Here is a 26,876-nt window from a genome sequence, read left to right as displayed (position 1 = left end):
TTGGGGGGGGGGTTTACATTAGTAGCAGGCCCCTCCAAAGAAGCCCCTAACTGATAGCTTAAGGCCTATTGTGAGTACTTACAGAATAAACTGATTTCCTAGCATCTAGCCCAATTGGGTGGGTGGGGATCATTTGAAAGAGCTAGAAATTTGTCTGTATTTCCCCATAATAGCTTCTTACAAGAACTGCTACCATTCCAAGGGTATTATGCAGTTGTAATGGGAGGGGAATTGACCTAATTATAGCAGTTTGTTCCCCGTGGAACAACTTGTTCTAAGGTAGGCACTATTCTAAACAAAGCTTAAATAAATGGCATGGATTTCTGCCAAACAGGTAGCAACAACAGGAAACATACAACACATTTCTGGGATTTTAAAAATAAAACATAAAACCAACTACACAATACCAACTTTGATCTTTATTTTATTCAAAGAAAAATGATTTCTCTTCCAGATTTTGTGAAAGAAATGAACAAGAACAGTAAACTATTACAAGTAAAGGAGAAATAATAACCTTTGATTCTGCACATGCTTGCTTATCAGTGAGACAAATGTATGACTTGAAGCAAACTTTTCATATAAAATGTGAAGTTCAGCTTACCCCACGAATTAGGTACTTTTAAATATCCAGCCTATCTTTCATCCATTAGTGTTCAAAAGTTAGCAATCATATTACAGTCTGGAACAATTCGTTGTTTAGACGGTCCCGTTTATTGGAGCAGTGGAAAAAAAGGACTCCTAATGATCCCATAAAGTTGCTTTTAATTGTGAAATTGAAGATCCTGAAAGTAAGGTTTTATCCTTCTCTGTCTCATTGTTATAGGTGATTGCAGTCAAAGACTGAATTTGGCAACCCCAATAATCTTTAGGAAGTACCTCATTGAGCACATGTTGAAATATGGGAAACTAAACAAGTTTCACAGCCTGGGACCCTCAACCCAAAATATATTTAGCTATCTTCATTTAAAAGTTTGGTACCAAAGTACCTGAGTTGGAAGTGTTAAACATCTACGTATATGTGCACAGATGTGTTCTCTTGCAATAAACAGAAATCCCAAGCAGGAAAGAATTGAGCTCCAACTCCTGCGCTCAGTACAGTGAAATTTAGCTACAATTGGCAATACTGCTAATGTACTTTGTTCAAGAAATCTTTTGCACCAAAATTCAGAATAAAGGTTTAACCTACCCACACACACACACAAAAAAGTCTTAACACTTTTAATAGTGAACACAAGAGGCAAATTTGGACAAAAGAAATGAAAGGGGGGTAATAAAACAAGGAAGGTTAGAAGTACATTAAAACATCGCTGGAGAGGAAGAGGGAACCTTTATTTTAAATGTTGGAGGAAGCAGGGATTTCTCAACTCTCATAAAGAACATTTGTTTTTCAACATGATTGTGGGTGCTGGAGTGGGGCGCTGGTTGTATCCAGAGATCTGCAGTAATTGCATATTAAATTTGCCTGAAAGCTCTCTTGCTGCAACTCTGATAGCACAGTATGAGAATCATGACATTACTGCAACAAATATGGAGTTTCACCTCTCTGGATCCGCCATCTACTGCACTTCTTTTGGAAGTGTACCAGTATTTCTATTATCCCTGCAGGTTTTACTTTGCTCCCACATTTGTCTCGGTGGCAAGTGACCTGAAACATTCAAGGTTCTCTCTGCAGACTTGAGTGCAAAGATATCACCAGACAAGATTTTGCTACCGTAGCCTTTTCCCAACTAAATGACACATAGCATAGGGGAACGTTTACTGTAAAGACAGTGAAATCTGGAAAGCCATTACGGCCAGGGTGGGTCTTGGATCTAGTGGCGGTGCTTCGGGGAAGTAAGTTTTTCACGCATAATAATTCTGCCCCAACTTCCTAGGGATTCCTCTGACATTGATTCCTTGATTCTGACATTTAACACAATTTCTCAGGAAGCGGTGATAAAATATTTATCACACACACGTTTCCTAAGCAGCTTCCCTCCCCGTTTAAAAAACGTTGCTCATTTAATTTTTATGGCCAATATACAAAGGGAAGCTTCTGCATGCCCACTAGGACTCCTGAGCCAGCTGTCCTCCATTTTCATCTCACAGCACTCACTCCAAGGCCTCCAAAAGCTGCTGCCAGCGGAAAGACCTGCAGTCTCATGATACACTGCCTGATCTTCTCTGACTCAGGTCCAGAGATGAAGGGCCTGGCAGAACTGGCATTGGGTTGGGGTTGGGAAAGGGAACGGCACCTGGGAAGGGAAGTGTCTGGTGGACGAGCCAGGTGGACCTGTGACAGGTGTGGGATGGGGAGAGCGATGTCATAAGCCAAGAAGAAAACAGCTTGCGTTTTTTATCCAGAGCTTTCAACCTGAGATTTTTCTCCTGGCAAACCTCAGGAAGTGCGTAAAACTTCCACATCTCGAAACCTGAAACCTGGCAGTCCTCATCAGAACTTGAACTGAAAACTGGGCTCACCTTTAGAACTGAAAATAGGTATATCCAAGAGAAAATGTTTAGCCAGCATGTCTTTGGATTCTGACCGATCTATTCAAATTGTTGAGTTTGCTCTACTCCATGTGCCTAGGCTGGAGAATAATAAGTTAAACACATACACATAAAATCCACTTAATGGATAAAATGAATCCATAACCAAAATGTCATGGTCACCCCAACTTTCATGTACATCAAGCATACATAGAGATATTTTAACAGACATGGGGGAGGCATATACACATGTAAGAACCGTAGATGTTTTTAAACATTGAACAGCTTTCCCAAGACTTACACTCTAAGCCCTTTACCTTACAAAAAATAAGATGTTAATCTTCATTCTGTTTTTAAAGAAAAAATATATCGTTACTGGAAAAAAATTCCTTAAATATAGCCATTTTCTTTTTTAAAAAAATTGCTCTGGTTGAAGACCCTATTTACAAAGGAAAGTCATGCAAATATTCAAAAGTTTTAGAAGTTAGATAAACTCTGCCCAGTGCATCTTGCTTGAGGTTGTGAGGAAAAATGAGTGTCGTAGAAGAGCACAACTTACGAATATGTGGAACTCTTTAGGTATAGTCAAAATCAAGCCAATGCACTAAAAACAAAAAGTTAATAAAATGTTATGAACAAACAGAACTATGTATACCTGTATTCATACATCATTTTGTTTTTTAAAAAAACCCAAATTGGCACATTAGGTAGAAAGGACACTCTTATCAATAAAATTAGGCTAACTTGAAATTTGTAAGTGATAACCGTATAATTTGGTTTAACACATAAACTTGACTTTGAAAAAGAAACCTTTGCATTATAAGCTTTTTTTATTTATAAAGTAACTTTGTTATAAAAATTATCAGTGAAAGAACTTCTGTTTTAAAAATTACTTTTCTGTTAGTCAGAATTATCAAATGACTGAGGCACTAATACTGAACCGGGTGCTGTACTTCGCATGGAAACAATGTCCTAACAGCCAGGGGTGTCAAAGACAGTGTCAACATTCAGTCTCGTGTCAATTCCCGCTTGCAAAGTCTCTTCCCAGAAAACAGACTTTTCAACAAAAACAAATCCAGGTGGGTCATATGTAGAGAAGGGAAGCTAATCTAAAACAATGTTTTGCATAACCACAATAGCCTAAGAGCAGGACTCAATGCCATGTGAGGCTTTGACTTCCTCTCCACCTCCCAAGCAACACACACAAACACACACACCCCTGCTCTGGAATATCAACCAACCTTCTGGGACAAATTTCCGCAGCACACCTAAGCAGATCTGGGGGGGAATCCGTTTCATCAGTTCTGTCTGTCCCACAGGTGGAAGGGACACTACTGGATTTAACTCTCTATCTCCAGGGATATGCACTTTTAAAAAAAAGCTTTTAAATGAAATAAAAGCCAAACAAAAATCCCTGTCCATTATTTTCTTAGGTTTCTTCCTCAACCATTATCTGTAGATCTGTTTTGACTTAAAATGCGAAGTAGCATCTTTCAGAACTTTTGTCTGCGGCAGCTTTATTTTAATTCATTCCCAATATTTTCACAACTATGCTGTGGGGTGACAGAGAAGCCAGGCATAAGAGATCTATTCCATTCTAAAATCCCTGGGTAGTTTTAATTTCAATGAGGGGACAGAAATATTGCTTGTGTGTAGCATTCTGGAGGAACGGTTCTGTGTGGCCCTGGGAAGCCGTAGATTAATCTGCTTTCAAAGGGGTGGAAGTGGGAACAGCACAAACGAGTGCACATCAGCAGAGATAAAACCAACACCATGTGGGGAGGAGGGGTTAGATAGTAATTTCGCAAACCTTCTACTTAGTCTTATACTTCCTCCCATAATTTACAGTGTAATCCCGTGCATGCTTACTCAGAAGCAAGTCCCGTTGTGTTCGGTGGGAATTACCCCGAGGAAAGTGCACTTAGTCCAGGCAGTAAAATCCTACATGCATAAGCCCCACTGAAAACAACGGGAATTTACTTTGGAGTATGCAGGTCCTATTGTGACAGTCTCACTGATTTTTTTCCCCCTGTGTTATATGGCTTGTCACAGATTACACTGAAATACAATTCCGTTTAATTTTTTGATCCTAGCTCTTGAGCTTGGATCCAACGACCACACATTACAAGCTGAAGGCACTTCTACTAACATTGTGAGGCTGTCCAATTTCCCAACTGCAGTTTCCCCCCAAACTGACTCCAGATGTTGAGGGATCCTCCAGAGCAGCAGGGTGCCTGTGTAGAGCTGTAGACAAGGAAGGGAGGAGGACTGGTGATCCTCGCACACACATGCAAGGGGTGTCTTCTGCTCAAGGGACGCAAGCCATTGCGGAGTAAAGTTTTGGTGGGTTTCTCAGCAGCTAGGTATGAAAAGCTGAATCTTATGTACAAGGAAAATGTATTCACTTCCGAAACTTAGTGCACTACATTCCCTTCAGGTAGAATAATGTACAACTCAAGTTCAATATTTCTCTGCTGTGGCAAAGATGCAAGGGAGCCTATTAAACAGGACCTTTTAGTGCTTTCAAACAAACAAATACACATTATTATTTTTTGTAACTTTTACATAATAGAACAGTGCAATGTGCAGCATGCCACCAGAGCAGCAACGTGAACAGTTTGTAGGTATGTTGGCTTGTTGTCGGACCTTGAACTTGTTCAGTTTCTAGCTCTGGCGCAGCAAAAGATTTCTGAAAAGCCCTCCCACTTTCCACCTCTTCGGCCTGTTCTTGAGTGCCTCTTAGTAGGGAAAATCAACATCCATGTCGGTGTGGTTTGGGAAACACTTCACAGTGCAAAGAAGATTTTTGCCTCCAGTAACTTCCTTTTTTTTTTTTTTTACTTTGGATGAAGCCCTTGAGTGGTTCCCTGCCTCTCTTCAGAAATGTCCACGCCCACAATCGCTGCGTCATTCAAAAATGTCCCCTTGGGTTTGCTTGCCACCTTTAACTTTTTAGCATCAAGCTTTTCTTTCTTAAGGTGCTTTGCTATAGTAGCTTTCTTTGTTTGATGCCTGGAAATGGACAAGCCAGAGGATTTTGCAGCACAATAAATCTTTCTCATCCTCCCCTCCCTTGCCTGAGTTGTAGTCCTGGGTGGCTGTTTCCGGATCCCTCTCCGAATGAGGCAACGCCTTACAATAGCTAGTCCTGCAGCTTTTTTGGAAAACCCTGGCTCTCGACTACTGTTCTTTCTCCTCTGCCTATTGAAGGGAGTTAACCTAAAGTCACCGTCCTGCTGGGATTGGTGGGAGTTCAGTGGTGAAAGAACTAGGTGCTTATAGGATTTCTCTGAACTGCTACATACCAGACACTCAGACTTCTCTGGGGAAACAGAAGAGTCGTCCATCTTATGACTTGAATTCTTATCTTTCTCCTTAACTGGATCCAACGTGAGAGGTGTTGACAAACCATTGAAATCTGGCGAATTGAAGGACTTTGGTGCTATGCATTCGTACTGCGTATCGGCTCGCTTCTTCCCATTTGCATCAAGGCTGAGACTCCTGAAGAGCTGCCGGACATGTGAAGCCTTCTTTGCTTTTCCCCCAGCGACGCTCCGGGGAGGAGTTTTTAAAACTCGGTTCGTCAGTGGGTCATAATACTTAATAGAAGTCTGTTTGTATTTGTACCTTATGGAGTCCTTACTATCTGTGGAGTTGTAGCATCTTCTCGTTTTGGGAATGCCTTCAGCGTTGCTCCTAGACAATTTCATCTCTGGACAGGAAAGAACATAGACTGTGGTTTGGGGCTGTAAAGGGTTCAGAATTTTGGTGTAAGACTCAGGAAGCTTGAGGGCACAGAGTCTAGTTTTCATGGTGGGTGTCTTCTCATTCTCTGACCATACAAAGTAACCTTTCGGATCTGGCTGCTCATGGTCCCTTCTAATGGTTTTGTGTTTCACTATGGGATAGTTCAGCAAGCTAGTTTGTGTGCCGTGGCTAACCTTGACTACTTGGCATCTTGAGGCAAGGCGCCAAGTCCTTTTTTGAGGCTTCTTTACCGTTTCTGGAATGTGTTGTGTTTCTGAGGCAGCAGGAGAGTTGCTGAAGTCAGAGCCAAATTCCGGAATGCCTTTATCCGACACAGCCTCCAATTCCTCAGCTGCAATTGCACTGATTTTCCCTTCTTCTTCTTCCTCCTTCTTCTTCCTTGTTGTTGCACCATTAGCCAAGGATTTGGAATTAAAGTGGCAGCGGAAGCGACCTTCCCTGAAATCCCGCACAAGGGCTTCAATTTTCATATCATCTTCGTACATGATCTGGGACCACGTCTTTCCTACAAAGGAAGGAGGCACATGGGGCAAAGCTGGGAGAACTGGTTCTTTATGATGAATGGACACATCTGGTTCTGGTTCAGGTTCTGTTGTTTGCTGCACAGAGTTATTTTGAAGAATGGAACTGAGCTGGGAGCCATACTTCTCATCTTGTAAATTTACTTGAACCTCTTTGAGCAATTCTAGATTTTTAACAGCTGCCTTAGGCAGGTGTGCTCCTGACTGAACATTTGCATCACAATCAAAGCTTACATCAGATCCATGAACACTGTTGCGGTCCAGAAGCGACAGGATATTTACGCATGGGTCAGTCTCTTCGTCTCTGAGAGGCGACTCTTTGGGAGAAGTTTCACAGCACTGTCTCAGAATGACTTCGCCAATAATTTCATCTACAGAAGTTTCCGCGCTTCTGCTCAGCTGGTTTTCTTTCCCCCCTGAAAACTGGGGAACTGCTTGAAAACTCAGCGAGTTACCGGTACCCACAGGGTTGCTGGTGTCCCTGAGACAGAAGTCGGCGATCTGAGTTTCATCCTGAGCCTGTAAGCCACCTTGTTTTAAAAAAACCTGACCTGAGATTAAAGAGTTGCCTTGATTACACACAGGACTCTCTTGTGAATGTGAAACAGTTCTTGGGGGAGACTGCATAACGGGGCTCAAATTTGGAATCGGTAATCCATCTTGTGAATGTGAAACAGTTCTTGGGGGAGACTGCAAAACGGGGCTCAAATTTGGAATCGGTAATCCATCTTGTGAATGTGAAACAGTTCTTGGGGGAGACTGCAAAATGGGGCTCAAATTTGGCATCAGTAATCCATCTTGATCGCAGATGCTCTGCGTGGTTTGCTCACACCTGTTCTGTGAAGCCAAATCTGGTATTACTGAATGCCTCACATTTTTTGCAAGCGTTGGAGGGGGTGGTGAGTGGCTAACGGATGATGGGCAGGGGAAGGGGTTCACTGCTGCAAGTGGGGTTTTATGGCTACTACTTTCAGTCGGAGTTCCATCTGCTGCAACATGATTTCTTGTACTGCAAGAGATGTCTATAGTTTGCTGCGAAGTTCCTTGGCTGCGCACTTTCCCCCTTTCTTCTAGCGTATGGAGAAGTGTGACTGGCCCAGGAGCCTCTTTCAGTTCCTCATGTGATCTCTGGGAAGTCAAGCAGCCTGACTCCGCAATGAATGCACTGTCGGTGCTCAGTTCTTCTCCCTTGCTAATGGCACTTTCCTTCTCCAGCACTTCCACCGGCAAAAGAGGCTCATTCCTGGGAAGTGGTTGGGAGCTGCCGGTACGTATGTCGTCGTGAGTTGGTCTGGGGAAGGGAGAAGAAAACCCACATAAACGTTGTAAATACACTTAACACAAAACTGGGGTTTGCAGCTACGGGATTAAGAGCCCCAAGAGTTAATAAAACAGGAACTACCCTTATCAGTACAACCAGCACTTCATCTGCAAGTCAAATTGGGCCACAAACAAAAGCACTCCTTATTAACTGCCCCATAACTTACAGGTTTGAACTCTGAATTTCATGGACGGTAATGTTTTATTTAAAGCCCATTAATGTTACTGTACTGTTAATGGTCAGGGGTACATTTACCTTTTAATGTTACTGTATAATGGGGAGGGGAGGGAGGGAAGCACTGAGATTCTGCTGCATAGGAAAAACTGCAGCACTGTTCCCAGAACTACTACTAGTGCCAAGACTCTCTGCCACAATGATTAACACTCTTCTGAGCTACTGGAGCGCTGGGGAAGGATATGTTGGGACAATAAAAATAAAAGAAAGAATGTGAGCCTTCATCTGGGCAGCCTTTGTTATAGCAGACACTCTTTGAGGCAGGAAAGCTTAATGTAATAATGCAGCTAATGGCTGCCTATGAGACCAGAGCACAGAAGCAATGCATACACATCTTTACATTGTAGGATTAGAAATGGTACTTTGATAGGATTTAATTTAAAGAAAGACAGATTTTTTTAAAGTGTATCAACAAGAATATGAATAAACTATACCCAGTATCAGTTTATACACAGACATGAACTGCGTTAGACACCTAAGACAGCACGAATTTCTATTCCGAATAATCTTCCTTTGACAAAAACATGAATATTCCTGTATTGTGTGTATCTTATTGTACAGCCACTGGTTAGGATCCTAATTCTCTTATTCCATGAACAGAAGGAGCTTCTGTTTACAGAATGAAAAATTAGGATCCAAGCCACTGTGTCTGTAAAACCTGCATAAACTTAATCCACAGCTGTGTAGATGAATTCTTCTCACCCCTTGTCCTTGCCCTTTCTGTAAACTAAACCAAAGTGTTCTTCTCACTGCAGCCAATATTCACAATGATATGGGCTAATTTTTTAATGAGATTCTCAACTGATTACTAACTGTGCCCCCATTCAGTGACTAGGTACACAGGTCCATGGTTGCATTCAAATGTCAAAAGATCTGAGAGGGGAAATCCTAGTTTTAAAAGGGTCGATATTTTCCTTCATACCGAACAGTTTACCTGAATAAAGGCCACATGTTTCTGACCATGGATGCAGGCAGTTAACCATCAGTGTTGATTTGCACTAATGGTTGAGCAAAGGCTCATCTTTGCACTAATTATGCTCTCGTGTGCATTTTATATGTCTGAGTTTATATCCAGATTGCCCTGAAAGAAGCTTTTACAGCAGCTTCCTTGTCCCCAAGTTGTTCTAATACTAACTAGAATCAAGATAGCCTTGCAAGATGCTGAAATTCCATTAAAATCAACACAGCAAAGGGGAGATGTGTTAAAAATTCAAACGCCTCTCAAGCAGAAAAATGAACAAAGGCAAAACAAAACACATTCCTACGAGTGTGTGGGAGCATTCATAGCAGCCACTAACCATCTAAGTGGAATGAAAGGTTTAGATACATGGCAGCTGCTCAGAATTGCGTTCTGGCAGAAAAGCTGGTTTTGTCCTGGACTTTTTGACGCTTTGTATCTTTTAATTTCAAGTCTTTGATAAACCATATCAGTGAATGAAATACTAGCTTCTCAACAGACACCAAAGAACATTCCTTATGTTCTGGTAGCATCCTGCAGTCTAAGAACTGATGCGCTGTCTTTTCAGAAAGGAAATAGCAGCAGCATGAAACAGCAGTCTTCAGAAATATCCTCCCTGCCATCAATACAGCGCATAACATAAAAGTATGATGGATGAAACACCAAGGAATAAAACCTTCTACGCTAACTTTTATAAATAATATATCAGGTACCAGAGCAAAATACTATTTTAGTCTGCACTCATTAGAACGACCTATTCCCTGGCTCGTGGCTGCCACATGTGAGTGATGTGATTATAGCTAACCCAGAATAGCCAGGTGTTTATTTCACTCCAGGAGTTTATTATTAAGAAGTTCCAATGGTGACCTCACAGCTGATGCCCAGATGGGATTTTGCTCTTGACATACTTTGAAAATCAAACGGAAAGAAGGCAAATGAAAGCATCAGATCCCAGGGCTGGGTCCATCACTGCAGGCAAGAGACTTCATGGTGCACAATGGAAATTCATCTTCCTTTCCTGCCCCCTGCATGCTGCCCCCTCAGAACCAGCTCTGGTGGGTTTGGAAGACCCTCACTGGATATAGCCTGCTGTTTTCAATATAGCATCCTTCCAAAAGATGGGATAGCTTTGTTTGGGCTCCGCTTCAAGGCCTGAACAACTGGTTCCCTGTTGTGCTAAACGCAGCCCACGAGGCTTGACAGGGAATCCTGATAGGACTCAGCAGAGAACACTGGGTTTGGGGCTAAGGATCCCCACTCAGGCCCCAGGCAGAAAAGATACTCCTTTGGGGGGGGGGGGAAGACAGATACAAATAAGATAGTGAGACCTATGCATTTCCTTCACTTTTCTGGATGTCTGCTGCAGCTCCATTTATACTGGTGAAATTACACAAACAAACGGGGATGAGCTGCAGTGAGCCTTAGGTTTGTGCAGTTCCCCCACCCAGTTAAGTAAATGCCTCCGTAATTATGGTTCCAAGCTGATTTGTTTCAAACAAATCACAGGTAACATGAAAAAAAGGTGGGGGACTGGCAGAAATGACCGGCAGAATCCGAGACCAGGGGAAAGAGCCGGCGGAAGAAGATTGGAAGAAGTTTAAAGATTATCTTCAGAAATATTGCAAAATTAAGGAATGCTAGAATGTTGCTGGATAGAAATTAAGCAGTTTCCAGCTGTAATGTTTTAAGATATATGAAAAATTAAGATTTTGAAATAAGCAAAATTAATGGTGAGAACTAATAATTTGCGAGTTAATAATTGGAACTGGAATGTAAGAAAGGGAGGTATGAGGAGGTCTGGAAAACAAGTTAAAAGAAAATAAGCAAATGGAAATTTTATGTTTTTTTCTGTTTTTGTTTTGTATTTTGTACTTTTGTTGTTTTTTCTTTTTGTTTTTTAATGTATTTCTTTTGAAAAAGTTTAATAAATATTTATTAAAGAAAAAAGGTGGTTAAGCAAAAGCAGATCCCAACGCTTCCAAACTACTCCTCCTTAACCACACAAAAGGAGGAGATGGGAGCCCAAGGCTCACCGCAGCTTGTTCCAGCTTGTATTACACTGAACTATGGTTTAGTGTGATGCCAAACTGCAGCCATTGTGCACTTCCCTCACACACCCATAATTAATTTTTGCATTCTCATCAGTTCATCAAAAATGGCAGAACCTAGTCCACAGCAGACAGAATAAATTTTCACAATTCAGTTTTCCAAAACAGAATCAGGATTAATATTCAGTCCCTCGTCACTTCTCACAGCAAAATTATACCTACATTATACCTTTGCTGGCCTTGATCTGGACATTCAACCCTCTCTGCCAAGATATTCCTTCCAGGTATCATTTGAAATAACACCATCCAGAGAAATGGAAAGACCCCAGAAAATAAAGGCGGGGATGTGGAGCCAAATTTGCACACAACATCTCTTTGAGTAGAATTCAATCTCATGCTATTACAACCATTCTGTCTGTGCAAACATTGCACCCTACCAGACAGAATGTTCCCACACACACCCCCCGTGCTGTTCTGAAGGGTTCTTCTGAGTCCGACTCCCCCTAAGTCAAATTGGGGGGGTGGGTAGGGTGGAGGGAGAAGAGGGGAAAGCCCTTTTGCACAAATGCTTCCATGGATGTGGCTTGTTGCATGGCTGTATCACGCGACGATTGCACAACCATAGAATCATGCTGATTTATTCTACCAGTTAAATTTAAAAGCTCTGTAATTAGTGCAGGGGGGACGCAGGTGGCGCTGTGGGTTAAAGCCTCAGCGCCTAGGACTTGCCGATCGAAAGGTCGGCAGTTCGAATCCTTGCGGCGGGGTGCACTCCCGCTGCTCGGTCCCAGCGCCTGCCAACCTAGCAGTTCGAAAGCACCTCCGGGTGCAAGTAGATAAATTGGGACCGCTTACCAGCGGGAAGGTAAACGGCGTTTCCGTGTGCGGCTCTCGCCAGATGCAGCTTTGTCACGCTGGCCACGTGACCCGGAAGTGTCTCCGGACAGCGCTGGCCCCTGGCCTCTTGAGTGAGATGGGCGCACAACCCCAGAGTCTGTCAAGACTGGCCCGTACGGGCAGGGGTACCTTTACCTTTTTAATTAGTGCAGATATATGAAACAATCCATTAAGCTAAATACATGTTTTGTATGAAGCAAGGGTCTCCAGGTAAAGTTCCTTCTCCAGAGGGCCAAACCTGCTGCAAATTCAATAATTTAAGAAGTTTAACACACTACCTTGCATATATATTATAAAAGTTAGACAAGCCAAAAAAAAACAACACCACCACACTGGGTATTTTACCTGTTATCATGGTATCTATAGGGATGGTGCCGCAAAACATCTTCCAGGAAACGTTCCATCAGGCTAGTTGTGCCCGTACGATTCCTGCAGTAAGTGGCAAAGTGCCTGTGCTGGGTACTGTACACGTGCTGAATGAGGGAAGAAGACGATGCTTTATATTAATCAGCTATCAAAGCTTAACAACTGTTTTCATTACAATACACAAGATCAAGGGTAACTCCCAAAAAGATGAACAGAAAAAGATGCCAGTTGAACACGTGTGATAAAGATGCCACAGAGATACCCACCTCTCCTTTCCCCCTCCCAACCGAACCCTAGAACATGGGTTGGCAAACTATTTTTTTTAAAATAATATTTATTCAAAATTTTAAAGGTTACAATAAAAAAGGGGAAAACAGAATTTTTTTTAAAAAAACATACAATCATTAAAAAAAGAAGAAAAAGGAAAAAAGAAACAAATCAAACCTTTACATAACTTTCTTCCTTTACTTATTTCCTTGAACCTCCTCGCACCTCCCATTTCTGTATTCTAATTTAAATTGTTGTTTCAGCAAATCCTTCTAACCTAATTTTTATCTTAATAATTTATTTTAACATACTGTATCTTTACATTCTCTCTTTCATCAATTCATTTTCACTTAATCCTTTAATGTCTTTTTTTACCAAAGGGTTGGCAAACTAAGGCCCGCAGGCCGGATCAGGCTGAATTGCCTTCTGGATCCGGCCCACGGACGGTCCAGGAATCGCTGTGTGGATCTCCCTCACACGGCGGTGGCGCCTCCTCCTGGCTTCTCCCTGCCCTGCCTAGAGGAGGAAGGGGGCTGGGCTTTGTTGGTGCCAGCAGCAGCAGCACTCGAGTGGCCGCCATTTTAAGCAGCCCCTCTCTGGAGCTCTTTCGCAGGCCGCTCATCATCCCTCCACCGCCGCCACCAGCCCCTGCCACTCGCAAGACACAGGTAAGCAGCCACCGGGGCTTGTGATGCTCTTGCATCATTTTTTCTTTTTCAAAATATAGTCCGCCCCCCCCCCCCAAGGTCTGAGAGACAGTGGACAGGCCCCCTGCTGAAAGGTTTGCTGAACCCTCCACTAGAAGCAAAGACACCTGGGTGGGAGAGGCAGCTACAGCAAGGGATGGGGGACAAAAGAAAGAGACTGCACAGAACTGGGTGAAACAAGGGTGAGGTGTGGAAGTGGCCAAAATTAAGGAGTAAGAAATGGTAATAGAAAGACAGTTGAATGGGTCCTGGAGAAACAGCAGGAGGAGGTTCTGCATCCTTGCCCTTTAAGCCAATGGAATTTCCCTCCTAAGGTTTAAGGAAGTCAATACATTGTATTTAACCTCTCTACCCCCAGCTTCCAAGGCACAGGTTTTCCTTGCCTAAATGTTCTACTAGCCACATGAGCATCTTCTTCCATGGTATCTTGTACAGTGGAATGCAACTTCTCTCAACAGCTCAAGCCCAGCCCAAGAATTGTGATGATAGCAGTGAGAAATACAGTGGTACCTCGGGTTACATATGCTTCAGGTTACAGACTCCGCTAACCTAGAAATAATACCTCAGGTTAAGAACTTTGCTTCAGGATATGAACAGAAATCGTGCGGTGGTGGCGCAGCAGCAGCGGGAGGCCCCATTAGCTAAAGTGGTGCTTCAGGTTAAGAACAGTTTCAGGTTAAGAACGGACCTCCAGAACGAATTAAGTACGTAACCAGAGGTACCACTGTAGGTGATAGCGCTAAGGAAGATGAGGAAAAGTGGGACTTGCTGGACAAAGGGGCAGTTCTCTACACCTAATGCACATATTGAACTCCACTCGTTTTCACAAACACGCTTTTCTTAAGTTGCAGTGAATGTGGGAGTGAGCCACCGTTTACAGATCTATTACCTAAAAAAATATTTTGGTGCAAACCCCTTCAAGCTGAAGACTAAAAATGAAACTGGCTCTGTCAAACAATGTTCCCATCCTTTATTTTTAAACTTTTAGATCCAATCGAGTAAAACTAACAGCTGATCAAGCCCTTTGACCAATAATGGAAAACTAAAATTCCCATAATGGCAATTGGAGTTAAGTCCTTACCTGTTCCAGATTACTGTAGTGTACATGGCAACAGTTGCAATAGCCTTGCCTGTTCTGTACGACAGGTACTCTAGGCCCAGCCAGCTCTGGTACTTGCATGCTTAAAAAGAAAAATAGAAATTTTCATATAACCAGCTGTTTTCAGAGGGAGAGAGAAGTTAAACTCCTACCCGGATGAGGGCTGCTATTAAAAGAACATTCATGTTACTTTTTCCACACTCAGTCAAAATGAACCACACATAAGTAAAATTCAGTATGGCCTCACCTCTACGTATATAAAATTTTCTGACCCAAGAAATATTCATCCCTATATTAGATGAGTGAAAAAGTAATGGTTCAGAATCATTACACTTTTGAAATGGTTAAAAGATGTTATTGCATTGAACAAGCATTCCTAAACCTCATTTCGACCATGGGGGAGGTAGAAAGCTCTTAGCATTTTTTACTAACGACTCTGTAGAACATACACATTTTCCAGATTGCTATGAACTGGTAACATATCGAGATGCATTACAGCTACACTACATTATTCATATACAGCACTTGTTAGGGATTTCAGAGACCCAAAGCGATGGGCTCTTAAAATTAATTCACAAAAATCATTTATCAATGCTGATCAACATCACAGGCCATTAAGACGCTTCCAACTAAGAAGATTGTTAATGAAAGTAGCTTAAGCTAATCCTGCATTATTTCCTAGGAAAGAAGTGTCAAGAAAGTAGATTTGAGTCAGAACTGTAACAAATGCAGAACAGCGAAATTTCAGTCAGGGAGCGGGGAAGCAGTGCAAGCCAGTCAACCAGATTGGGAGAAAGGCTTCAAGAACAATTCACTGTTGACTGCATACAATCATTCATTTTTTTGCGGACTGCAAAAACAGTCATGGAATATGCAAAAGCAGTCATGGAATATGCAAAAGCAGTCATGGAATATGCAAAAGCAGTCATGGAATATGCATGCAAACAAAAACAATTCTATCAAATACCGTATTTTTCGCTCTATAAGACGCACATTTTCCCCTCCAAAAATTAAGGGGAAATGCGTGTGCGTCTTATGGAGCGAATGCAGGCTCCTTGGCTTCAGCGATAGCAACGTGAAGCCGCTGAAGCGCAGTAAGAGCGCTCCCACCGCGCTCCGGAGGCTTTGGGTTGCCTTCAGTGAAGCCTGGAGAGCAAGAGGGGTCAGTGCGCACCAACCCCTCTCGCTCTCCAGGCTTCAAAGATAGCCGCCTGAAGCCTCTGGAGCGTGGCAGGAGTTCCCGCTCCGCTCTGGAGGCTTCGGGTTCCTTTCACTGAAGGGTAGTCGCCCCTTCAGCCAAGCGGGAGGAGAAATGGAAGGGGCTCTCTGTTTCTCCTGCCGCTTCGCTGAAGGGGCGCTGAGCAGAGAGGGGGAGATTTTATTTTCTTGTTCTCCCCCACTAAAACAAGGTGCGTCCTATGGTTGGGTGCGTTCTATAGAGAGAAAAATGGAATTCCCCCCCCCCATTCTGCTCCCTATTCCCACTGCTATATTTTAAACAGCGCCGTCTCCCTCAGTCTCCCCATACTCCAAATGCATTACTATAAAATACAGGCAGAATGTGCAACAAAATGTTGCAGTGTGGAGTGCTCCTGTACAGTATTCCAGCGAGGCAGCCAGACATACCTTCTTTGATGACACTCCATCCCATTCCCCTCTCCCACCCAGTTTTCTGCTTTTATCCCCCCCTCCCCATAACAGTCAGTCACCATTCCATGGCCTCTGAGCATCTAGGTTGCTTTCAATGTAGCGCTAAGGAAAAAGTTCCATCGGTGCAATTTTCTCCTCCCCACACACCCACTAAATCTGATCTGGAGGTTCCCTTGAATGTACATAATGGAGCAGTTTAGGGGATGCTGTAAAGAACACAAGGGGGAGGGAGTCCCACTGTGCTAGTGCAAATATTTAATTACAGTGGTACCTCTGGATATGAACGGGATCCGTTATGAAGCCCCGTTCACATTCTGAAGTAAACGTAAGACGCGTCTTCGCGTGTTGCGTATCACCGCTTCCGCGCATGACGTCATTTTGAGCGTCTGCGCATACGGCGAAACCCGGAAGTAACGCGCTCCATTACTTCTGGGTCGCCGTGGAGTGCAACCCGAAAATATTCATCCTGATGCTACTTCAACCCAGGTATGACTGTGCAGTCATACCTCAGGTTAAATATGCTTCAGGTTGTGCGTTTTCAGGTTACGCTCCGCGGCGACCCGGAAGTAATGGAACGCATTACTTCCGGATTTTGCTGCTTGCGTGCACGCAGACGCTCAAAATGATGTCATGTGCATGCGCAGCGAATCGCAACCCACGCACACCCAGCTTGCGTTCGCTTCAGGATGCGAAAGGGGCTCCGGAACGGATCCTGTTTGCATCCAGAGGTACCACTGTACTTTAGGTTTTTTTCATCAGATGCTAGATAAGAAATCTGAGCATTAACTTAATAGGACAGAGTGTAAGAAGAGCCTGATGGATGAGGCCAATGACCCATCTAGACCAGCATCCCAAAAGTAGTCGACCGTATGTTGGTGGGTGACATTGACCACAAATGGGAAGTTATAGTTAATGTATAAAGCAGGCATAGGCAAACTCAGCCCTCCAGATGTTTTGGGACTACAACTCCCACCATCCCTAGCTAAGAGAACCAGTGGTCAGGGATGATGGGAGTTGTAGTCCCAAAACATCTGGAGGGCCGAGTCTGCCTATGCCTGGTATAAAGTATAAAGAATACAGCTTCAATGTAATTCCACGTTAATCTTACTCACCTGCTACCTCTCTCCTGTTGTAAGGAGCCTTCATTACCTCTTCTTTCTATATCTGTAAGAAGGAGGGTGGGGAAAAGATAATCTATAGAAAGGGAAATCGGCCAACAAATATTCCCTCCTCCCCAAGTTCCATTAACTGTCAAAGCAGTAAAGATACATTTCAAGAAGATGCTAATAATTTGATTACAGTGGTGCCTCGCAAGACGAAAAGAATCCGTCTGCGAGTCTCTTCGTCTAGCGGTTTTTTCGTCTTGCGAAGCAAGCCCATTGACGGATTAGCGGATTAGCGGCTTATCGGATAAGCGGCTTAGAAAAAGGGGGGGGGGAGGAAAAAAACCCCGCAGGAACTCGCAAGACATTTTCATCTTGCAAAGCCCATAGGAAATTCGTTTTGCGAAGCACCTCCAAAACGGAAAACTCTTTCGTCTAGCGAGTTTTCCGTCTTGCGAGGCATTCGTCTTGCGGGGCACCACTGTATGTGGGTTTCCCCCATTAAATAAGAGTCTTACCTTGTGCTGAAGCAGCAGAGGCTTCATCGGCTTGTTTATTTCGATCAAACATCTGTAAAATAAAATTGATGCAGAGAAAAGCTGAGCACGCACAAAGGCACTTCCAAGATGTGAAACATTGCCATATCAAGAACACTGCTGCAGATTAACTTTAAAATTGCTTCCCACGTTATTTTTTAAAAAATTAAATAAATTGCATTTTTAAGTTAGAAAATGAGCTTACTTTCTTCCTCGCTCTATTTTTTGTTAAGACTCTTAAGACCTTTGCTGCCATGAGATATTACTGCTTTCATAAGGATTAGATCTTGGAAGGCGAGGAAAGCAAACGAAAAACCAATAGGCCATGCACACACCCAAATAAGGTATTTATAGGCTTAACTAAATTACAAACTGAGACATGAGTTGAGGGAATAGCCTGTCAAAGATGGTTATGGGATCACTATAGGACTGAATCTATCATTGGTTCTTATTTTAAATTGGCAGCAAACCCTATTAAAAGGCACTAAGATTGTGGGAATGACCAAAAATCCCTTCTTGCTCGCCTCTGCAGGCACTACTGGGCCTAGACTATCCTAGAGTCTAGATGGAAGGGAATACCAAATTTCAGTTATACAAGGATGACTTGAAGTATTCCAATCTTTCTGTGATAAACGTAACTAAAATCACTATGCACTTTTGAATATTTACCCTTCTTGCTGTCCTTCACATCCACTTGAAGAGCAGGATACAAACACTATCTCTCACGTAAAAAGTTGTTTGCTGAGTAGGATTCGTCTTTCATTGTTATTGACAGCCTGTAAAAAAAACAACAACAACAAAATCAAGCTGAAGATCGTTCATAAAGTTATAAAGCTGTTGAGAAATCGCTACCTTAGCATCAAGATTAAGTTGCAATAAGGAGCATCAAAACAAAACAAAACATTTGGATACAATGCAACTTTTATAATGTAAAAACTGCAATGCCTTTGCTAGTACAGTTTAACAGGAAAGATCCCAGTGGAAGAGCATGTGGGGTGGGAGTTAGGAAGTGAGGAATGTAAACATAAACTCGTTTTGTCTGGTTGAATGAGAAATGCAAAATGGAATCTGACCCGGAAGGACTGTGGCTGGACTTACGGATTTGATCTACTAAAATTAAGAGAAAGCCAAGCAGTTTTATAGAGAAGAATGTTGGGGATGACTGGAATGTAAGGACTTGCTGTGGTTTTGGGTGGAATGCCGGGGGCAGTGATGTTAAGTTAGAAAGTAATAAGGTTCCAAAGAGGATACAATAACTGCAACTAGATCCCTGCATGCCCGCAGCAATGGAACGAAGGGGGAGAAAAAAGAGTTTTGATTAAAGATGGCTTTTAAAAGCAAAATTATATGAAAACAGTAAAGTAAAAGATCAAGACAAGGAACTTCTTAAAGAGTGCAGCTCTTTTTTGGAGGTTTAAGCAATGGAAGAAAGATTATAATAATGATTATCAGGTTGTGTAATAGAGAAGAACTCTTTGTAGAAAAGGGCGGGCATTAAAAACACCATGGAACGACAGGTGGGAATTCAACCTCTAAGGATATTTTAAATTGGAAATTAATTTGTATTTTTAAAAATTGTTCAGCTGAGATTTGTTAAATTTGTTAATATGTTGTTTTTTAAAAACTTAATAAAAATTTATTGGCAAAAAATTGGCAAAAAAAATGAAGGAGCACATCATGTATTCTCTAAGGGAAATCACAACTTTAAAACTAAATGAATTTGAAAGCATCAACTTTTAACTTCGCAAAATCAAAACAATTATTACACATATCAAAGACTGGATTTATTGATATATATTCTGTATCCCAGAATTAATGTAACAGTTTACCATCTTGCCACTTGAACCACTGAAGTTTTTTTTAATGAGTCAAAGTCAAAGCAATTTAAGTGCTAACAGTATCTCAGAAAAGTAAGATAAATACCATCATTTCTACTGTACAGCAAAGAGGTTACAGAGTAATGAGCCCAACTGGAAAGGAAGGTTTTGATCTATAAAGCCTTAAATGGCTCACGACTGCAACCCCTCAAGGACCACCTCTTCTCATATGAACCAAATTGAACCCAGTGATCATCATCTGAGGCCCTTCTTTGTGTGCCTCCTCCATGAGAGGTCTGGAGGCAACATGAGAACGGGCCTTCTCTGCAGTGCCTCCATGTTCGTGGAATGCTCTCCCCAAGGAGACTCGCCTGGTACCACCATCATTATATATCTTTAGGCGCCAGGCAAAAACTTTCCTCTAGAACCAGGTATTTGACCTTTAAGTATCTGTGGCCTTTTAGAAGCGGGTGGAATGCTTTTAATAAATGTATTTATTTTCCCTCTTGGTTTTCAAGTATCACTGTGGGGGTGGGGGTTGTCTGGATGGCTGTTTGGGTTGCCCTCGGCAATATAATGCAACTAACAAATTAATTAATTAATTAATTGAATCCGGGTCCCTTTTGACAACCATCAGATCATCAGTCTTCTCTTTTAGTTATCTAAAGCATATTCAATGCTCAGTGTTGCTATGGACGTAGTCAGATCCCACAATTCTAAGGGTCTTCATCCCTCTCATCTTGTGTATTTTTTTGCTTACACTGCAAAGAACCATAAACATAGACTGCATGGTGTCTACCATCTGGACTCTACCTATCAATCCTGTGCAAATCTTAAGGCTTCAATCCTACGCACACTCCCTTGGAAAGTAATCCCCACTGAATTCAGCAAGGCCCACTTCCAAGTAAATATTAATAGACTTGGGCTGCAAATGAGACAAGTATCATTAATTGCATGGTCTCATGTGGTCAATAAAAAACAAACCCAAAAAACCTGATGCTGCTAGAGCATGAGGCACCCTTCCAACTAAGCTCCAGCTCATACTGAATGTGAGATAAATCACACCACAGGTATTATGGGGTACAAAATATTGGCAGACAAGAAACACAAACACTCGCAAAAACATGGCAAATTTATTCATGTTTATATCAAATTGTAATTAATTGGATGAGGTTCAGTTTACACTCCCACAAAAAAGGGAAAAAGTCATCAGTTAAGATATAGAAAAAAGAATGACTCAATTAGACTATTATTTGACTTCTTTATTAGTCTCACTACCTGTATCATTCTTTGTATGAGCAATACAGTGGTACCTCGGGCTAAGTACTTAATTCGTTCCGGAGGTCCGTTCTTAACCTGAAACTGTTCTTAACCTGAAGCACCACTTTAGCTCATGGGGCCTCCTGCTGTCGCCACACCGCTGCCAGAGCACAATTTCTGTTCTCATCCTTAAGCAAAGTTATTAACCTTGAAGCACTATTTCTGGGTTAGTCAGAAACTCAGATATACAAACTAAGCACCAAAAGGCTCCTTAAAACGAGGGTAACAGTCACCAAAACAATGCCTAGTTGCCATTTTTGGAGCAGATGCCTCAAAAGTGGTATTTTTCAATATAATGTTTTAGTTCTTGAAATTCATTCTCCTTGTCAATACAGTCAAACCTCTTCTTATGTCCACCTCGGCTCGCATCCATTTCGCCCAACGTCTGCGGCAAACCCAGAAGTAACCAGCGGGTTTGCATGCGCAGGAGCGGTGATCGCTGTTCGTGCATGCGCAGAAGCGGGCAATAGCTGCCCACGCACAACGACGCCTCTCCCAGCAACCTGTTTCGACTTCCAGACAGGCCTACGGAACAGACTGTGGTCGTGAGTAGAGGTTCCACTATATAATGGATAGAATTCTACAGGATGTGTTGCTAGTGCGTGCACACAGTCAAGATCCAAGGATCCCCAGGCATGCACCTCCAGATGGTGGAGATGTCGCCCTGGCATCTTCATTTGGTTGCAAGTGGCTGAAAGCCAGATGCAAAATGTGCCTGGTGAATTTCAAACACAGCTCTCAGCATGTATAAAACTGGAAAGTGAGGGCTGAACATTACAAGCAAAAGGAACCTACCTCCCCAAGTTATTACCAGATTCTGAAACAGAGTTCACCGGAAAGAAATATGCCTAGAAGGGGAGAATAGTGGGGGCAAGCCACAGGAGCACGGACAGTTCAGCTCCTCTTACCCATATCCCCCTTTTGCTTTCAAAAACAATCCCCACCCCTTCTATATACATTATTGGGGCAGCCTTGAATTTAAGCAGACAGGGCTGCTACAGTCACTCATTGTTCCTTACCCACTGCCAGTAACATAATCTGGTTTCATGGTATGAAGATGATAGCTGCCAGAAACCATATTAGTGAAATTCCTATATCACTCAAATCAGCCAAGTGCTTCCGCAACACCAGTCCAACCATAAGGTTCGGTAACAGTTGAAAACACAGATATCTTAATAGAGTAGGTCAGAGTTTTGCTTTCACAAAATGGATGCCTACATCCAATGCAGCAGCTGGACATTTTTTTCCAGGGAACAAGAGGTTTCAGACAGGAGTAATAATAATAATAATAATAATAATAATAATAATAATAATAATAATAATAATAATATTTTATTTATACCCCCCCTCCCCAGCCGAAGCCGGGCTCTGAGCGGCTAACAACAGTAAAAATAACACAGTTTACATAAAATCATAATCAATTAACTGGAATTCATTCTAAAATCAGTTCAGAGTAAAATTAATGGCAACCATTGGGCTAGAGTTCTATGAGGATTACTGAAGGAGGTGGTCAGACTGTGCCTCAGCCAAAGGCCTGGCGGAACAGCTCTGTCTTGCAGGCCCTGTGGAAAGATGTCAAGTCCCGCAGGGCCCTAGTCTCTTGTGACAGAGTGTTCCCCCAGATTGGGGCCACGGCCAAAAAAGCCCTGGGCTCTAGTTGAGGCCAGCCTAACCTCCCTGTGGCCTGGGATCTCCAAGATGTTTTTATTTGAAGACCGTAAGGTCCTCCGTGGGAAATACTGTACCAGGAGAGGCGGTCCCGTAGGTATGAGGGTCCTAGGCCATATAAGGCTTTAAAGGTCAAAACCAGCACCTTAAACCTGACCCTGTACTGCACCGGGAGCAAGTGCAGCTAGTAAAGCACTGGATGAATGTGATCCTGCGGCAAGGACCCTGTAAGGAGGCTTGCCGCGGCATTCTGTACCCACTGGAGTTTCTGGATCAGTCTCAAGGGCAGCCCCACGTAGAGTGAGTTACAATAATCAAGTCTGGAGGTGACCGCCGCGTGGATCACAGTGGCTAGGTCAGGGCGAGAGAGGTAAGGAGCCAACTGCTTAGCTTGGCGGAGATGAAAAAATGCCGCCTTTGTTGTAGCTGCAATCTGTGCCTCCATGGAAAGGGAGGTGTCGAAGATTACACCCAAACTCCTAACGGACGGTGCTGGCACTAACTGCGCCCCCGCAAGAGATGGGAGTTGCACCCCCAATCCCATATCGTCCCGACCCAGCCAAAGGACATCTGTCTTTGAAGGATTTAACTTCAACCGGCTCCTACATAACCATCCCGCCACAGCTTCCAGACATCTGATCAGTGTGTCTGGGGCTAAGTCAGGATGGCCGTCCATCAACAGATAGAGTTGGGTGTCATCAGCATACTGATGGCAGCCCAAACCAAAACTCTGGACCAGCTGGGCGAGGGGGAGCATAAAGATGTTGAAAAGCATCGGAGAGAGTATCACACCCTGCAGCACTCCACACACCAAGGAGTGGCACGACGACAGTTCCCCCCCAATCGCCACCCTCTGTTCCCGACCAGAACAGACCCATACAACTTGTTGACTAACTACGTCAAATGCATCTCAGTAGTATCCATATTGTAATCTTTCCTTCCAACTCTTCCCTCCATCAATCTAGCCTGACAGCTAAAAAGTCAAAATGGGACACCTGACATAAAGGATGGTTCCTACAGATCCAGGGGGCTCCTCAGATGTGTGTTAGTATATTATTTTGTAAATCAAAAGGGGGGGGGGAATGGTTTTTAAAACCCATAAAAAGGACCAGAGAGGACCTTACAAAATACAGTATTAAGGGCTTCAGTTTGTCTGCTTTTTTTAATAAGGAAAATGGTGGAGAAAGAGGATCAGCTTCTGTGTTCTCAAAGGTGAGATTAAGATGGGGAAGATTTAATGCCATGAGGTTAAAAAACTCCCCTCACCAGGTTTCATGAAAAAACACTTCCCATTGTGCTTTTACCAGAAACTGCCCCTCCCCAAGTAGCAGTATAGCTTTCTGCTCATATGGCTTGGGGCTCACAGCCAGCAGCTGAGCCTGGAATCTGCAACATGGCATACAGTGGTCATGCCTATCCCAATTTAAAGGGGGGGCGCGGAATCAGGGGCATCCTTTTTTACTTCAGGTTGTGCCCTTGACTGTTTCTCAATTTTCCTTATGTCTGAAAAGAATGGGAGCCCCTGACTTAACTGCATGCTCTTAGACAGGCAGGGAAGTAAAAAAGATATTCAAGGATTACTTCTAAAAACTGGAGACACATTGAAACATTTTGTTGCAGAATCCCCACTTGTATAATACAGTATATTTTTGAGTTGCCTTCTTTTTCTGCACTAGAATATGCAACACAGAGACTCTTTGCCACTGAGCAAAACCTGTGAAAGATACTCATAAAAACAAAAAATATCTTTTTCTAGCACCAGCTTGTGCAGCATCTTTCTTCACTGTCCTCCTGCCCATATTAGTCTCTTATGCTAAAAGCTGTGTCAACTTCTACACAAACTTCACCAACCGAACAATGAAAAAGAACAGCTAGTTTGGGCAAACTATGGTGACAGATAGAGATACCGTGTCTGGGTGCTTCACGCAAGCCACACGTAGCTCTTTCTCCACACACAGCACACCGTCTTCCTTCCCTTTGGAGGGTTATGCATAACATTTGCAACACGCTAATGCACAAGGGAGAATGCGGTATTGTTTTCTTTAGGCCTCCCAGGGCACTCAGCCTGTGTGTCCCACTTCACCCTGAAGCTCAGTCACAGAATGACCCTACCATGGAAAGACAGACAGACAGAATGATCCTCCAGTGGAAGAAAGGAATGATCCTCCAGTGCAGTGGTTCCCAACTGGTGGACAGAGGCAGGGGGGTCCACAAACTGTCAACTGTCTGGGACATCCCATTTTGGGCCCCGTGCTCTCACACAGAAGCGCAGCCATGCATCATGGTTTTGTGCTGTGACATGCTGGAGGGTATGGTGGCATCTTTCACATAACAAAAACTACGACAGATATCACAATATTTTCAAAATATCCATACATGGCTTTTGAAAAACAGAGGGTCTGCAGTACTTAGCTAACTGGGAACCACTGTTCCAGTGGAAGGATAGAATGATCTTCGAGTGAAAGGAAGAAAGGAAAAGAATGATCCTCCTTTGAAAGGATAGAAGGAACTCCAATGGAAAGAAGGAAGAAGGAAAGATCCTTCAGTTGAGGGAAGGATAGAATGAGCTGCAGAAGGAAAGGAGCAACTTCCATTGTAAGGAAGGAAATAACTAACGAATTTCCAGTGGAAGGATAGAATGATCTTCTACTGGAAAGAAAGAAATACAGTGGTACCTCTGGTTATGTACTTAATTCGTTCCGGAGATCCGTTCTTAACCTGAAACTGTGCTTCATGTAAAGCACTACTTTAGCTAATGGGGTCTCCGGCTGCACGATTTCTGTTCTCATCCTGAAGCAAGTTCTTAACCCGAGGTACTATTTCTGGGTTCACGGAGTCTGTAAACTGAAGCACCTGAAGGGTATGTAAGCAGAGGTACCACTGTATTCTCCAGTAATAGGTACAAAAGACAAACAGAATGACACAGTGGTAACTCGGGTTAAGAACTTAATTCGTGCTGGAGGTCTGTTCTTAACCTGAGGCACCACTTTAGCTAATGGGGCCTCCTGCTGCCACCGCGCCTTCTGTTCTCATCCTGAAGCAAAGTTCTTAACCCAAGGTAATATTTCTGGGTTAGTGGAGTCTGTAACCTGAAGCATATGTAACCTGAAGCGTATGTACTCGAGTGGAAGTTCAGAATGATCCTCCAGTAGAATTAAGCCTAGGGAAGGAAGACCATAGTTCCTACAAGATGGACACAAGCCAGTCAAGGCCAAGGCTGGTTAGTCAGATTGTTTTATGTGCTTTATATAAATATATATATAAATCATTTTATTTTGAGCTGGGTGGCGGGGAGCACATGGCCACGTGAGCCTCCCCCTCCACTCGCGGCCTGAAGCAGGGCAGCTTCGCCACTTCTGGGTCGGATCCGGGCCCATCGCGCAAAAGCCTCGCGCGGCTTCTCCTCCTTCTTCTTCCTCCTCCGCAGCAGCGGCGGGACCCCTCCTCAGAGGGGAGGCGCACCCAAACGGGGTCCCGCGACTCCCGCGCAGCTGTTCAGAGGACGCCCGTCGGGTTCCCCACCCCCCACTGGTCTCCTGAAAGAACCGCGAAGGGGGGAATTTTTGAGGGATAAAAGATAAAAAGAGCAAACGAGGTTTGGGGTTCGGTTGAAGGCGCGCTCCGGAAGCAGCCAGGAGGCCCCGCCTCCCCCTGCGCGCACGGGGATTAAAACCGCGGCCTGCGCGTAATCTGCGCGCCCTTCTTTCCATGCCGCCTTCGGCTCCCTCCCCTTCCCCGCCGCCTCATCTTGCCCACCTTCTTTCCGGGGTTCCTTCCTCGCCTCCGTCGCGACTTTCCTTTTTTTCCTCCCCCTCCCCCACTCCGCTAAGAACTGGGTCAAAGGGCGCGGCCGCCGCTTCCTCTTCCGGGTTACCACAGAAAGAGAGGGAGGGGGGGCCTGGCTAGGGTGTTTCCTAGAGAGGCCTGGCGGAGGCTGAGGGAAGCGTGAAGGGAGGGAAACGCGTTCCACGTCCCCGGCTGGTTATGGGGCGGCCGGGAGCGCGCATTGCAGAGTCGGCCGCGGCCGGCGCAACGGTGGGGGTGGGAGTGCGCGTGCGCGCCAGCTCCCTCCGTCAGACCAGGATGACGACGTCGGTGACGTCCACGACGCACGGCCACGGCTCCCC

The 26,876-nt window shown here is 43.7% G+C and overlaps 2 protein-coding genes across 5 annotated transcripts in view; one reads left to right on the top strand and one right to left on the bottom strand.

Moving 5' to 3' along the window:
• PLEKHM3 (pleckstrin homology domain containing M3) overlaps nt 1–26,876 on the top strand; it is a 798,157-nt gene that overhangs the window by 716,312 nt on the left and 54,969 nt on the right. The window lies entirely within an intron of this gene.
• On the bottom strand, nt 400–26,876 carry ZDBF2 (zinc finger DBF-type containing 2). 3 transcript variants are annotated; one of them, XR_014557035.1, is made up of 8 exons: nt 26,506–26,835; nt 18,614–18,720; nt 17,927–17,978; nt 17,418–17,469; nt 14,638–14,737; nt 12,562–12,689; nt 1,699–8,049; nt 400–1,645 (listed from the first exon to the last, which is right to left on the bottom strand). XR_014557035.1 is itself a non-coding variant. In XM_083706250.1 (7 exons), exons 3-7 carry the CDS (start codon nt 17,976–17,978, stop codon nt 5,307–5,309), a joined length of 3,075 nt encoding a protein of 1,024 aa, XP_083562376.1. In that variant the 5' UTR covers nt 18,614–18,720; nt 26,506–26,876; the 3' UTR covers nt 400–5,306. The 3 variants fall into 3 exon arrangements, 2 of the variants coding, with proteins under 2 accessions (XP_083562376.1, XP_083562377.1); XM_083706250.1 differs by having other exon boundaries at nt 400–8,049; nt 26,506–26,876; XM_083706251.1 differs by having other exon boundaries at nt 400–8,049; nt 12,562–12,895; nt 13,241–14,737; nt 26,506–26,786.

The sequence above is a fragment of the Podarcis gaigeae genome (assembly GCF_964106915.1).
Source record: "Podarcis gaigeae genome assembly, chromosome: 1".
Lineage (NCBI taxonomy): Eukaryota > Metazoa > Chordata > Lepidosauria > Squamata > Lacertidae > Podarcis > Podarcis gaigeae.
The sequence above is the reverse complement of the archived record's forward strand: the minus strand, read 5'-3'. Positions and strand labels throughout refer to the sequence as shown.